The sequence below is a fragment of the Tetrahymena thermophila genome (assembly GCF_000189635.1).
Source record: "Tetrahymena thermophila SB210 genomic scaffold scf_8254798, whole genome shotgun sequence".
In the NCBI taxonomy this organism is placed as follows: domain Eukaryota; phylum Ciliophora; class Oligohymenophorea; order Hymenostomatida; family Tetrahymenidae; genus Tetrahymena; species Tetrahymena thermophila.
Window position 1 is genome coordinate 128,731 of NW_002476554.1, and position 13,089 is coordinate 141,819.

Genomic DNA, 13,089 nt, shown 5'->3' on the forward strand with positions numbered 1-13,089 from the left:
AATGTTTATCTTGTAATGACGGATATTCGCTTTAAGGAAATTAATGTGTTGATACTACCTGCCACTCTAGCTGTCAATCATGCTCTGGTCCAAATTCAAATCAATGTACTTCTTGCCCTGCTGGCTAGTATTTGGACTCTAGAAAAACTTGCCAACCATGCTAATATCCTTGTGAAAATTGTTTCAACTCAGCTACAGAGTGTACAACTTGTGGATAAGGATATGAAATGGATAAATTTATTGGTAAATGTGTATCTATGAATACATGCGATACCTCTTGTCTTGAGTGCTCAGCTTTTAGAGATCCCACTAAATGCACTACTTGTAGAGAGGGCTAATTCCTAAACTAAGAAGGTAGATGTTAAAAATGTGATGAGTCATGTGCTACTTGCTCTGAACGAGACTATAAATGCATAAAATGTGCTGACGGATGGGAATATGATGAATATAATAAAAGATGTCGTATGGATTGCCATGAAAGTTGTGATACATGTACAACTCTTTAAGATCCTACAGCTTGTAAGAGATGTGCTTTTAATTACGTCATGTAGAATAATCTATGTGTACCTTGTGATAAAAGTTGTTATGGATGCACATATAATCCTAAAAAATGTACTAATTGTTATATAGGGTACAAACTAGATTCAAATTATCAAACTTGTTTCCCTATTTGTAATTCTGACGAATTCCAAGATAGAAATGGAAACTGTTAAAAGTGTGTATCTCCTTGCGCCACATGTGAATATTATAATTACTATTGTAATAGTTGTATAGCTGGCTATACTTATGAAGCCTAACATAAATCTTGTTAGCCTGTTAGAAATAAATGTCATGAAAGTTGTGGATAATGTAATAGATATGATGACCCTAATGCATGTACATCTTGTAGAGATGGAATGTTCTTATTATCTGGAAGATGTCAATACTGTAGTAATAAATGCTAAACTTGTGATAGAGATGCTAATATTTGTACATCTTGCAGAAAGGATGAGTTCTTGTATAATAGAGAATGTGTGAAATGTCATAGTTCTTGTTTGACTTGCAATGGAATTTCAACATACTGTACTTCTTGTCAAAATGGTTTTTCAAAAGACCCAAAGACAGGTCTTTGTGTAGACAGTACACCTGTTTGCAAAAGTGATGAATATATTGATAGAAATTATAAATGCTAGAAATGTACTTCACCTTGTACTTCTTGTTTCTACTATCCTAACAGATGTTCTAGCTGTATTTCTGGCTACAAATTGAACACTCAAACCTACTAATGTGAATATGATTATCCTATATGCCAAGATGGATAGTTCTTAGATTAGGATAATAAATGCAAGCCTTGTGATTCTTCTTGTGCTACTTGTGATTAAACAAGTAAAAGATGTACAAGTTGTAAATCTGGTTTTGTTCTATCAAGATACACTTGCTAAGCAGCTAATTGCTAAGATGGAACCTTCATGAACTAATAAGGAAGATGCTAAAGATGTAGTGAGTTTTGCTCTAAGTGTGTAAACTATTCAGATAAATGTACTGAATGTGCTAGTGGATATACTTTAGATACAAAAACTTAAAGATGCATTAAAAATTAAAATAAATGTCATCCCTCTTGTAAAGAATGCAATTAACTTAATAATGCTTCTGCCTGTAAATCCTGTAATGATGGCCAATATTTAAATAGAGGTTAATGCCTTTAATGTAATAGCTCTTGTTTAACATGTGATAGGTATTCAGATTTTTGTACTTCATGTTAGCAAGGTTATAATCTAGATAGCACCTACGATAAATGTACTCCAGTTTGCAAAAAAAGTGAATACTTAGACTACTAAGATAACAAATGCAAGCCTTGCACATCTAATTGTGGAAGTTGCGAATACTACCCAGATAGATGCCTTAGCTGTATTTCAGGATATAAGTATAATAAAGAAGGATATAGCTGTGAAATAGTTTGCTAGCCTGGATAATATATCGATAGTGATTAGACATGCAAACCCTGCTAATCTCCATGCGCGACTTGTGAATATTATGACAATAGATGCTTGAGTTGTGTGTCTGGCTATACTTATAATAACTACTATTGCTAATAGAATTCAAAGTAAAGTGCAAGAGGCTGTCACAAATCTTGTAATACCTGCATAAAAGCTATAGATCCTCGTTCATGTGATTCCTGTAGAGAAGGATATGAATTAATAAATGGGGCTTGCTTAAGAAAGAGAGACAACTATTCTGGCACTAAAAATTGAGATAATTTTTTAATTTTATTAATTAAGTTTTAAAATATATATTTACATTAAAGTTGTTATGACTTTTTAAAAATATTTTACCTTTAAATAATTAGATTAAGTATTAAATACTAATTATATTTTATTTTAAATAAAAAATTAGCTATTAATCCCTATTTTATTTAATCAAAATTGAGATAAATTATATTTCTCAAAAAATATCTTTACTATTTGCAATTAAATTAAAAATAAATATCTTTACTATTTGTAATTAAATTAAAAATATCTTTAATATTTTTCACATAATAACCATAAATAAATTGAAAAATGTTTAGAAAAAATTACTTATCTGTAATTTAATATTTAATTTACAATAAATAAAGAGACATATCAATTACAATTTAAATTTTGCATTAAAAATTTGATCAAAATCAAAATAATTAATTAATAAAAAAATGAAAGAGGAAGAAAAGAAAAAGAAATTAAAAATTTTTTCATAAGAAATTAATGATCGAGTACAAAGTAAATCCATAATAATTTTATAATAAGAATATATTCATCAATGTAACTTTGGTGATGATAAGACAAAATATTGATTAATTTATATGTTTATTTTCCTATGAATTTTTTAATTTGCTTCATATTTCCATCAAATACATAATTTATTTTATATACCGTAAATCCTCATAAATTTATTCTCACCAGCATAAATTTTCACCATATTTTCTGAATATTAAAAAAAAATATATATATTTGAAAAAATATTGATAATTTTAAAGAAAACTTTTTATACAATATATTTATATCTAATATTCAATTTATGAATTTTGTTGAATAGTACCTTTTCATAATAAATATTTTAATTTCTTTTTTTTACTAGAAATTAAACACAATCAGATATTAAAATATAATACTATCAAGTTCATCGTATTTTAATACCTTGATAAGCAATACTTTTTATCTAAAAAGCCTATCTTTTTTTACATTTACAATTATAAAAAATTTTTGAAGAATAATTAATAAATTAGATTGATGAGTTTATTAAGAATTTATAAGATTGTATAATTAGCGTATCAATAATTTGTAAATTTTTAAATAACGTTTTAAGGAAATTTGGAAAGATTGGATATATATAACCAAAACAAAATGTATTGAAATAAAATGTTATTTTTAATTTCTTAAATTGTATTATTTTAAAATTGATTTAAGCTATTATCATAAAATCTATTTAAATTTAAAAACCATTGAGTGTAATATTTTCTATAACTAATTAAGTTGTAGAAGCTAATTAATTTAATTATAGGAGCCACTTAAAAATCAGATTTTTTCAGAAAATTAGCTAAAATTAAAAAAAGAAAATTAATTATTCTTTAATTTTTCTATTTTGCTGAAAAGCAAATATAAGCTCTAAATATTTAAAAAATATATTTTAATTTGTTTAATTATTTAAATAACTCATATGCTTAATATTTTAAATTAGACCTTTTATTTAATGCAGGTAATTAGTTTCATACAAAAAATATAAATATGAATTTTGGTATATTGAAAAAGCTCTGAATAATATATTTATCCTTAATATTTAAAAAATTCTTATAAATAGGTTTGGTATGTAGTAATGAAACTTTAAATATATTATTTCAAAAATAAAATTGAGTATTTTTATTATCAAATTATTTTAATTCATATTTTCCAAGAATAACCCTCTTCTTGAGTTAAATATACTTAATTTTTATCTAAATGACTAAGCTTTACATTCTATTATTCCTTCAACGAAAAATGATCAGATTTCACAGACTTTATATTCAATTTCCTTCCACAAAAAATAAAAAAAGATCAGATTTCAAACAATAGAATAAATTAAGAAAATTTGTAGAAAAACTATTAAAATTAAGTAAAAAATATGATGTTAAAGAGGATACTTAATAATTTATATGTTAATCATCAGAAATTAACAAAATTCAAGATTTCTTGAAATTAAATTATTGGTTTAAATATGCTCAAATAATGGTCAAGTAGATAATATAAATTAAAAAAATAAAAAACAATTAACTTAAATTAAATTTCATAAGAATAATAATGATTACTTTCGGCTATTGGAACATTAGAGGTTTTGGCTAACCTATCCGCTTCTTGCTTGCTTATTTAGGAGTGAAATACACCAATAAAACTTATGCCTCTCTTGAAGAATGGTTTGGAAAGGACAAAGACAATCTTGGTTTAGAATTCCCTAATCTTCCATATTTAATTGATGGAGATGTTAAGCTTACTGAGTCTTTCGCTATTCCTGTCTACTTAATTAAGAAATACAAAAAATTCTAACTTTTAGGATTATAAGCTGATGGATCTAGCACCAACAAAGAAGTGAAAGTTACTCAGCTAATGGGAGTTATCAGAGATATAGCAAAAGAAATCAATTTAACTTGCTTTAGACCTGATTTCTATGAAGTAAAAGAGAAGGTTTATACAGAAAAAGTTGAGTACATGTTTAAGAAACTTACAAATTTTTTAGGAAACAAGTTATTTTTGTTGGAGAGCTTAACCTATGCAGATTTTCATTTCTATGAGTTGGTTAACCATGTATAATACATATACCCTTAAGCAATGACTGGAGCCCTAACAGCTTATTTAAAAAGATTTGAAAACTTGCCTGGAATTAAAGAATATATAGCAAATCCTAATATCAACCTTAAGGCTCACTTACCTGGTTTTATGGCAACTTGGACTGGCCCTTAATGATATCTAATATTTTCACTGATTAAATAAATAATAAATATTATTATTTTTTTATTTTTTTTTTTGTTAAATGTGAAAAATGTTTGTTAATTGATTAAAATCTTTTTTGAATAAAAAAATTTTTAGTTTTATAGTAAATTTTCAACTAATTTTTATAATTTTAATCCCTTCCCTACTCAATTAATAAATTTAATTTAATCTAATTTCTAAAGCCACAATACTTTGATAGATAGTTTATTTCATACTAAGGTTTAAATATATAATTAGAATTTATATTGGATTAATATTCAGGTTGGTTCTCCTTTGTTTTAGGATTAAATGAGGAGATAAAATATAAACTAAAAGAATTGTTCATAAAAGTTGTTTTACAAAACACAACTTAATTATAAATATGCATATATTTTATTTTAAATACTGAATTATAATATGAATTTATATTTATAATTTAATTTATTTATTTACTTAAAATTTATTATATTTTAATTCTTAGATTTGATTAAAAATTCAAATTATCTTTATAATATATATTCATATTTCATCAATCTGTTTAGTTTTTTGATTTACCTAAAACTATTAAGAAATAGATAGCAATATATTTATTTATGGGAAATATTAACATTAACTAAAAATATAATTTTTTTCAAAGTAGATTTGATTTTTAAATGTGATCTAATTAGATATTTATGTTTTTGCTTATTTTATTTAAATCATGAATATCTAAATGAAATAACTTATTAATTTATTACTTACCATTATATTTAAATTTTTCATTTCTAATAATCTAAAAATTTAATTATTTTTTCAATAATAGAACAAATAATTACATAAATAATCAAATAGAAGCAATAACCAAAATAAATTTTGAAATAATATATAGAAATGATCACTCTTTAGACAGCAATTATTTTCTAAATTTTAATTATTCAAGTTTTAACTTAGTGGGATTGTCCTTAAAACTCTTCTTTTTCTCCTTAATTCTATTAATGTATTTGCAACTAAAGCTATTTTCAAGATTTTTATATTAATCAGTGCTAGTTGTGCTAAACTAATTCTACTTCTTCATAACCATAATATGTTTAATGGATGAATTCGTTAAGCTGTGATCTATGTTTACCAAACTTTTATTACAATGAGAAAAATAGTTAAGTACATGTTGATAGGAATTAAGTACCTGTTTGCATTGAATGCCCACAAGGATCAGGGACTAATCAAGCAAATATAGATAATTTTTAAATTTCTAGTTGTAGTATTTGCTTACAAAATTATTATATGACAAATCCTTCTTCTTAGTCACCCACTCTAAATTCTGCATAATGTCTACCGTGCCCTAATGGAACTCTTAGTTCTGGAGCTTAAACAGTTGATCAATCTGTATGCAACTCTTGTGCAATAAATTATTATATGGCTTAAAGCTCAATAGCTGCTTCATAAAATAATAATAATTAAGGAGTGGCTGCTTAATGTTTAGTTTGTCCATAAGGAAGTGGTACTTTAGAAGATTTAAATATTTAAGGTGATATTTCTCAGTGTTCAATATGCTTAGAGAACTATTTTATGGTATCTCCTGCAATTTAGTCAGCTTAAGGAATATAACCATCTGCTGCATAATGTATCTCTTGCCCTAATAATTCTTATAACCCTAAAAATTCTTAATAAGGATATTGTACTTGCTATGATTCAAATGCAACTCCTTTATCATCTTAAGTCTAATCATGCAACTGCAAAAATGGCTATTATGGAAGTGTTGCTACTTCTTAAAATGCTCCATCAGGTTGTTTTCCTTGTCCCTAAGGGTAGTATTCTAATAGTTAAACACAGCATAACTGCCAAACATGTCCTTCTAAATTTGTGACTAACTTAGATTAAAGCGGTTGCGTTTGTAATGTAGCAGGCCTTGGTGTAATTTTGGACTAATCAACAAATAATTGTACATGTAAAAATGGTTATCAAGAAGACATTTCAAGTCTTTCTGGCTGCTCTTCTTGTCCATAAGGTTTTTATTCTAATAGTTCTACTTCTTTTAAATGTATATCTTGCCCTTCTGGATCTTAAACAAATAATGATTAAAGTAATTGTATTTGTAATGATAATAGCTTAGCAGTATATTTTGATCCTATTAGCATATCTTGTAAATGCTAGAAAGATTATTTTGGAAATCCTTCATAAGCTACTCTAGCTACTATTGGATCTTGTACTCCATGCCCTACAAAATTTTAAGCTACCTTCTCTTAAAATGAAATAATGAAATCTTAGTGTGTATTTTCTACATTTTAAAATTTCATTTCATTTAGCTTAGTGCTAGCTGCTATACAACTATGTATTCTGTTATGAATGTAAATAATTAATTACTCAAAAAAATTTTATCATTTATAGTTTAAAAAATTTTTAAATAAGGTTTTCTATCCTTCAATATTTTATTCTTTTTATATGCAAGTAAGCTTATTCGTTTTTTATTTTTAAGTAATTAAAGTTAGTAAATTTTCTTTTCAATATTATATAAAATACATTCTCATTAATTAGGCCAGTTGATAAAAAAACTTTTTTTATCAAAAATGACCTTATTAACCTATCAAGTAATTTATAAATTTTTAAATAACTTTTTAAGGAAATTTGAAAAATTTGGATATATATAATCAAAACAAAATATTATTGAAATAAAATGTTATTTTTAATTTCTTAAATTGTATTATTTTAACATGTAAAAATTTGCATATGAGGTGAGTGTAATATTTTCTATAACTAATTAAATTGCAGAAGCTTATTAATTTAATTATAGGAGCCACTGAAAAATCAGATTTTTTCAGAAAATTAGCAAAAATTAAAAAAAGAAAATTAATTATTCTTTAATTTTTCTATTTTGCTGAAAAGCAAATATAAGCTCTAAATATTTCAAAAATATATTTTAATTTGTTTAATTATTTAAATAACTCATATACTTAATATTTTAAATTAGACCATTTATTTAATGCTCTTTATTAGATAAGGTAATTAGTTTCACACAAAAAATATAAATATGAATTTTGGCATATTGATATAGCTCTAAATGATATATTTATCTTTTAATATTTAAAAAATTCTTATAAATAGGTATGGTATGTACTAAATTAATTTTGAAATTTAATATTATATTATTATAAAAATAAAATTGAATATTTTGAATAAGCTTCTTATTGAGTTTAATGCACTTAATTTTTTTATCAAAGTGACTAAGCTTTACATTCAATTATTATTTCCATAAAAATAATCAGATTTCACAAACTTTATATTCGATTTCCTTCCCCAAAAAACAAATAACGATCAGATTTCAAACAATAGAATAAATTAAGAAAATTTGTCGAAAAACAATTCAAATTAAGTAAAAAAATATGATATTAAAGAGGATACTTAATAATTTTTTTGTTAATTATCAGAAATTAACAAAATTCAAGATTTCTTGAAATTAAATTATTCATTTAAATAGGCTCAAATAATGGTTAAGTAGATTGTATAAATTAAAAAATAAAAAACAATTAACTTAAATTAAATTTCATAAGAATAATAATGATTACTTTTGGCTATTGGAACATTAGAGGTTTTGGCTAACCTATCCGCTTCTTGCTTGCTTATTTAGGAGTGAAATACACCAATAAAACTTATGCCTCTCTTGAAGAATGGTTTGGAAAGGACAAAGACAATCTTGGTTTAGAATTCCCTAATCTTCCATATTTAATTGATGGAGATGTTAAGCTCACTGAATCTTTCGCTATTCCTGTCTACTTAATTAAGAAGTACAAATAATTCTAACTTTTAGGATTATAAGCTGATGGATCTAGCACCAACAAAGAAGTGAAAGTCACTCAGCTAATGGGAGTTATCAGAGATATAGCAAAAGAAATCAATTTAACTTGCTTCAGACCTGATTTTTATGAAGTAAAAGAGAAGGTTTATACAGAAAAAGTTGAGTACATGTTTAAGAAACTTACAAATTTTTTAGGAAACAAGCTATTTTTGTTGGAGAGCTTAACCTATGCAGATTTTCATTTCTATGAGTTGGTTAACCATGTATAATACATATACCCTTAAGCAATGACTGCAGCCCTAACTGCTTATTTAAAAAGATTTGAAAACTTGCCTGGCATCAAAGAATATATAGCAAATCCTAATATCAACCTTAAGGCTCACTTACCTGGTTTTATGGCAACTTGGACTGGCCCTTAATGAAATCTAATTTTTTCACTGATTAAATAAATAATAAATATTATTATTTTTATTTTTTTTTGTTAAAATGTGAATATTGTTAGTTAATTGATTAAAATCTTTTTTGAAAAAAAATTTTTTAGCTCCATATATATGAATTAAAAAAATATTAAGCACACCCAAAAAGTTTTAGAATCAACAGAAAAAAACATTATAAATATTAGTAAATAAATGTGATATAAATAAATCTTTTTGATTGGTAAATAAGTAGTTAATTATGCTTTGATTTCCTAATTAATTTTAGTTAAATATTTCCTTTCAAGATATAATGCATTTCATATTAGGAAAAATAGTGTTATGACCTACAAAAGTTTGATCTTTACAAAATTATATGTTATTCAGTTTATGATTTAAATAAAACAATAATTTATTTATCATAAATAAACATTACCCTCATCTATCAATAATTATTAATTATGATTAATCATTTAACATGAATTAATAATTACTTAATCATAATTAATCATAAATTATCAATCAACAATTTAAGTAAATCATATTACTTTAATTATTTTAGAACTGTTTTAATTAATGTCTTAAGTTTTGCTATATTTGCAAATATTTCATTTCAATAATTTAATTAATAAATAAAGTATATTAAGTGAATCTAAAAAGAATTAATACCAGTTCTTTTAAATAAATAGCATTTTGAACAATTATAGTTCTATTTATCTAAAAAATTATGTTTAAGTGATTTGATTAGAAGTAGCATATTAATTAATTAAAAAAAAATAAGTAATAATAATTTTATTTGATTCAAAAATGATGAAACAAGCTATATTATCTGCGAAGGTATTTTATTACGTAATTCTAAAAGATGATATTCAGTATTATCAAGAACAAATACTCAACTAATTCTAATATTGTACGAATATATAAAGCAATTTTTTAATATTGATGAGATATTCAGAAGTTAAAATAATCTAAGTAAAAGTATCAATAATAAATTTATAATAAATGAAGCAATATTAATGTTTAAATTAATTCTAGTTAGTTTTTGTATATTCTTAAAAAACATTTTTTAATTTCGAGTTAAAATAATTCGAAAATGTAATATTTTAAGCAAACCGAATCAATTAAATTCTCTTTAAAATAAAGAAATTTTGAATAAAGAAGCATGTACATTTGTCAAAGTAGGAATTATATAGAAATAGGCTTTATTAATTATCTAATTAATAAAGTCTATTAATCAATATAAAATAAATCTATTTGAATAAATGAACTAACAAACATATTTTGTAATTTAATGTTTATTTTGAATAAATTTCTTTCATAATTTTTATATTTGAGATTTTACTTTTAAAATCTACTCGTAGACCAGTATTTTAGATTATAAATCTACTTTAATAGCAAAAAAATAATAATTTATTATAAAATTCTTATTAATATTTTTTTTAAGATGCTTGAATTCTAAAAGTTTTAAGTAAATTAAAATTAAATGTAATTATTTTTTGAAACATTCTGATAGAGTGTACTTAGATCAGTATAATTTTTTTTGAACTTTCGTTTTTAATCTACAGTAGGCTACAAACTGATAAATCTACTTTTATTTACATTTATAATTTTTTGAGTATCATGAATATTTCTGATAATTTTCATATTTTTAAACACTTAATTTGTAAAACATCATAGCGAGTAAAAATAATAAGTATTTTTTTACTTAAGGTTCAACATTTTTTTGAGTGTTTTCTCATTAATTTAAAAGATTCAGAATTTATTGAGAAATTTAATTTTATTTGTTAAAATTATTAAAAAATGCCTTAAATGCTTACTTTTTTTAGTTCTAATTATTTTCATTTGTTTTGAATTGCTAGAATTCAAAGATTTTACATCAAATATAGTTTATATTTTTTTTTGCAAATATTTTTTTCTAGATATTTTTAGAACATTATTAATTACTAATTTTTTTCCTTTAATACTTTGTAAATAGACAACAGATCAAAATATCTTTTATCTCAATAAGAAAATTAAAAAATATCTACTTGCATCTAATAATATTCATAATATCTTTGTAGTGCTTGAATTAAAAATATGTAAGCAAAATTAAAATTATTAATACCACAAATAATCACATAGAAGTATTATTTTTAATAAATAGTAAAAATTAGTGAACACATTTTTATCTTATATTTTTTATTAAGCTAAAAACAATTTTTTTTAAATATATTCAAATTCATAGCTTAACTCAAGATATAAGTAATTTATAGCTCTTGTGGTATTTTTTTATTGCTTGAATTGCTAAATAAAAATATGCCTTGTTACTTTTATTTTATTTACTTTACTTTATATTAAGAGAATATAATACAAAATTTTAATAGTAAGTAGACATTAAAAACAAATTTATTTGCTAGCTTTTGAAATTATTGCAAATTGCATATAAAAAAGACATATTTATTACAATTACTTATTATTTTTTCTATCGACTTATATATTCAATTAGAAAAATTGCGAATTTCTATATTATATTTAAAGAGTAATAATAATGATAATTGCCAATAAATATTTTTTACAATTCGAAACTCATTTAAGTACATTTTATTTATTTTCTAAAAGTAGTTTGAGATATTAGCCTTTAATGATTTTATAAACTAATTATTTTAATACAAAAATTAATTATTAATATTAAAGTAGAAGTAAATCTTATTACATTTATTAGTTAGTATTCACCCTTTGTCTTTTATGTATTATCCTAAAGAATTTGAGCAAACAGAAAATGAAGAAATACTTAGAATTTAAAGTTTGAACAAAATGAGTTAAATCTGTTATTTAAAATTTTAAGATTTAAATTTTATCTTAACTGAATGACTGCCGTTATAGCTTATGCATTTATTTGAATTCGACTTAATTTAAGTTAAAGACAAATTATTATTTGCCTAATTATTTCTAATAAAATTGTATTTAATTTTTAATGCTAGAATTGAGTTACAAAATAATGCGTTGAGATTAATAATTAATGAATGTGGATTTTAAGGATAAGCCTATCTTTCTATTTTAATCTATCTTGATTTTATTAATTAAAATTGGTATTAACAAAAGATATGAACTGAATTTATTAAATTGATAAATTTGATTAATTATAAATGAGTTGTGAGTTATCCCTATGTAAGTTAATGTAAAGGAGTTAAGCTAACAAATAAAAGTAAATGTAGAACTCTAAGTTTATATATTCCATTAAAGCAAATTATTATAATTATTTTTAATTTAAACACAACAAAATAAAGCTAAAAAATTAACTAACAAATAAATAAATAAACAAAGATCTAAAAAAATGGTAGAAGCAATAGATTTTGCATTTGCAGTTGTTGGAGGATTTATAGTGTTCATAGCAACTACATTTAATTTATTGATGAAAGGAAAGATAACTGGCATTTCTGGCATTCTATTTAATTTATTTAAATTCTAAGCTGATGAATTCTTTTGGTAAGCCGCCTTTTTCTGTGCTTTTTCAGCAAGCGTCTCAGTTTTGTATTTAATATTTGGTTTTGGGACTGTTTTTAACTCTAGTTTCGTCATATTTGACTAACCAACAGTAATGACTTATAAACTAAATTATATTGGATTTATTATAGCAGGATTTTTAAGTGGTGTTGGTACTAAAATGGCTAATGGGTGCACAAGTGGACACGGTATATGTGGATTACCTCGCTTTTCTAAAAGAAGTTGGTGCTCAATGTCAATAGTCTTAATTTGTGGTCTTTTAATGTTTACATTCAAACATTATGTTCCTTTCTTAGAAGATACTTAAGATGATGTAACTAAAAGTTTAAATTACAACACATTTGCAATTGTAGTTCTTTCAATTAGTCTTCTATTGATTGTCATCTTATTCATAGCTTCAATCATAAAACATAAAAAGAGTGATGTCCTTGTTGGCTTAATAACTTCAATTTTATTTTCTGTAGGATTTGGT

The 13,089-nt window shown here is 23.5% G+C and overlaps 5 protein-coding genes across 5 annotated transcripts in view; all 5 read left to right on the forward strand. All coding sequences in view use genetic code 6, as the record gives it.

The window, feature by feature from the left end:
* TTHERM_00166110 (leishmanolysin family protein) overlaps positions 1-2,231 on the forward strand; it is a gene marked incomplete at both ends in the record, with an annotated part of 5,748 nt that extends 3,517 nt beyond the window's left edge. The window contains one exon of the mRNA XM_001008667.3: positions 37-2,231. Within this exon, the coding sequence (XP_001008667.3) occupies positions 37-2,231 (2,195 nt within the window). The remainder of the gene's footprint in view (positions 1-36) is intronic.
* A 2,055-nt stretch (positions 2,232-4,286) lies between these two features.
* Positions 4,287-4,946, forward strand: TTHERM_00169100 (glutathione S-transferase, amine-terminal domain protein; the record flags this gene model as incomplete). Its single annotated transcript, XM_001008669.1, has 1 exon — positions 4,287-4,946. One exon carries the CDS (start codon positions 4,287-4,289, stop codon positions 4,944-4,946), a length of 660 nt encoding a protein of 219 aa, XP_001008669.1.
* A 1,080-nt stretch (positions 4,947-6,026) lies between these two features.
* Positions 6,027-7,274, forward strand: TTHERM_00169110 (glutathione S-transferase, amine-terminal domain protein; the record flags this gene model as incomplete). Its single annotated transcript, XM_001008670.2, has 1 exon — positions 6,027-7,274. One exon carries the CDS (start codon positions 6,027-6,029, stop codon positions 7,272-7,274), a length of 1,248 nt encoding a protein of 415 aa, XP_001008670.2.
* A 1,209-nt stretch (positions 7,275-8,483) lies between these two features.
* On the forward strand, positions 8,484-9,143 carry TTHERM_000169119 (glutathione S-transferase, amine-terminal domain protein; the record flags this gene model as incomplete). Its single annotated transcript, XM_012795782.1, has 1 exon — positions 8,484-9,143. One exon carries the CDS (start codon positions 8,484-8,486, stop codon positions 9,141-9,143), a length of 660 nt encoding a protein of 219 aa, XP_012651236.1.
* A 3,304-nt stretch (positions 9,144-12,447) lies between these two features.
* TTHERM_00169120 (YeeE/YedE family protein) overlaps positions 12,448-13,089 on the forward strand; it is a gene marked incomplete at both ends in the record, with an annotated part of 1,051 nt that continues 409 nt past the window's right edge. The window contains 2 exons of the mRNA XM_001008671.3: positions 12,448-12,930; positions 13,082-13,089. The exon at positions 13,082-13,089 is cut by the window's right edge and continues 409 nt beyond it. Of these exons, the coding sequence (XP_001008671.3) occupies positions 12,448-12,930; positions 13,082-13,089 (491 nt within the window). The remainder of the gene's footprint in view (positions 12,931-13,081) is intronic.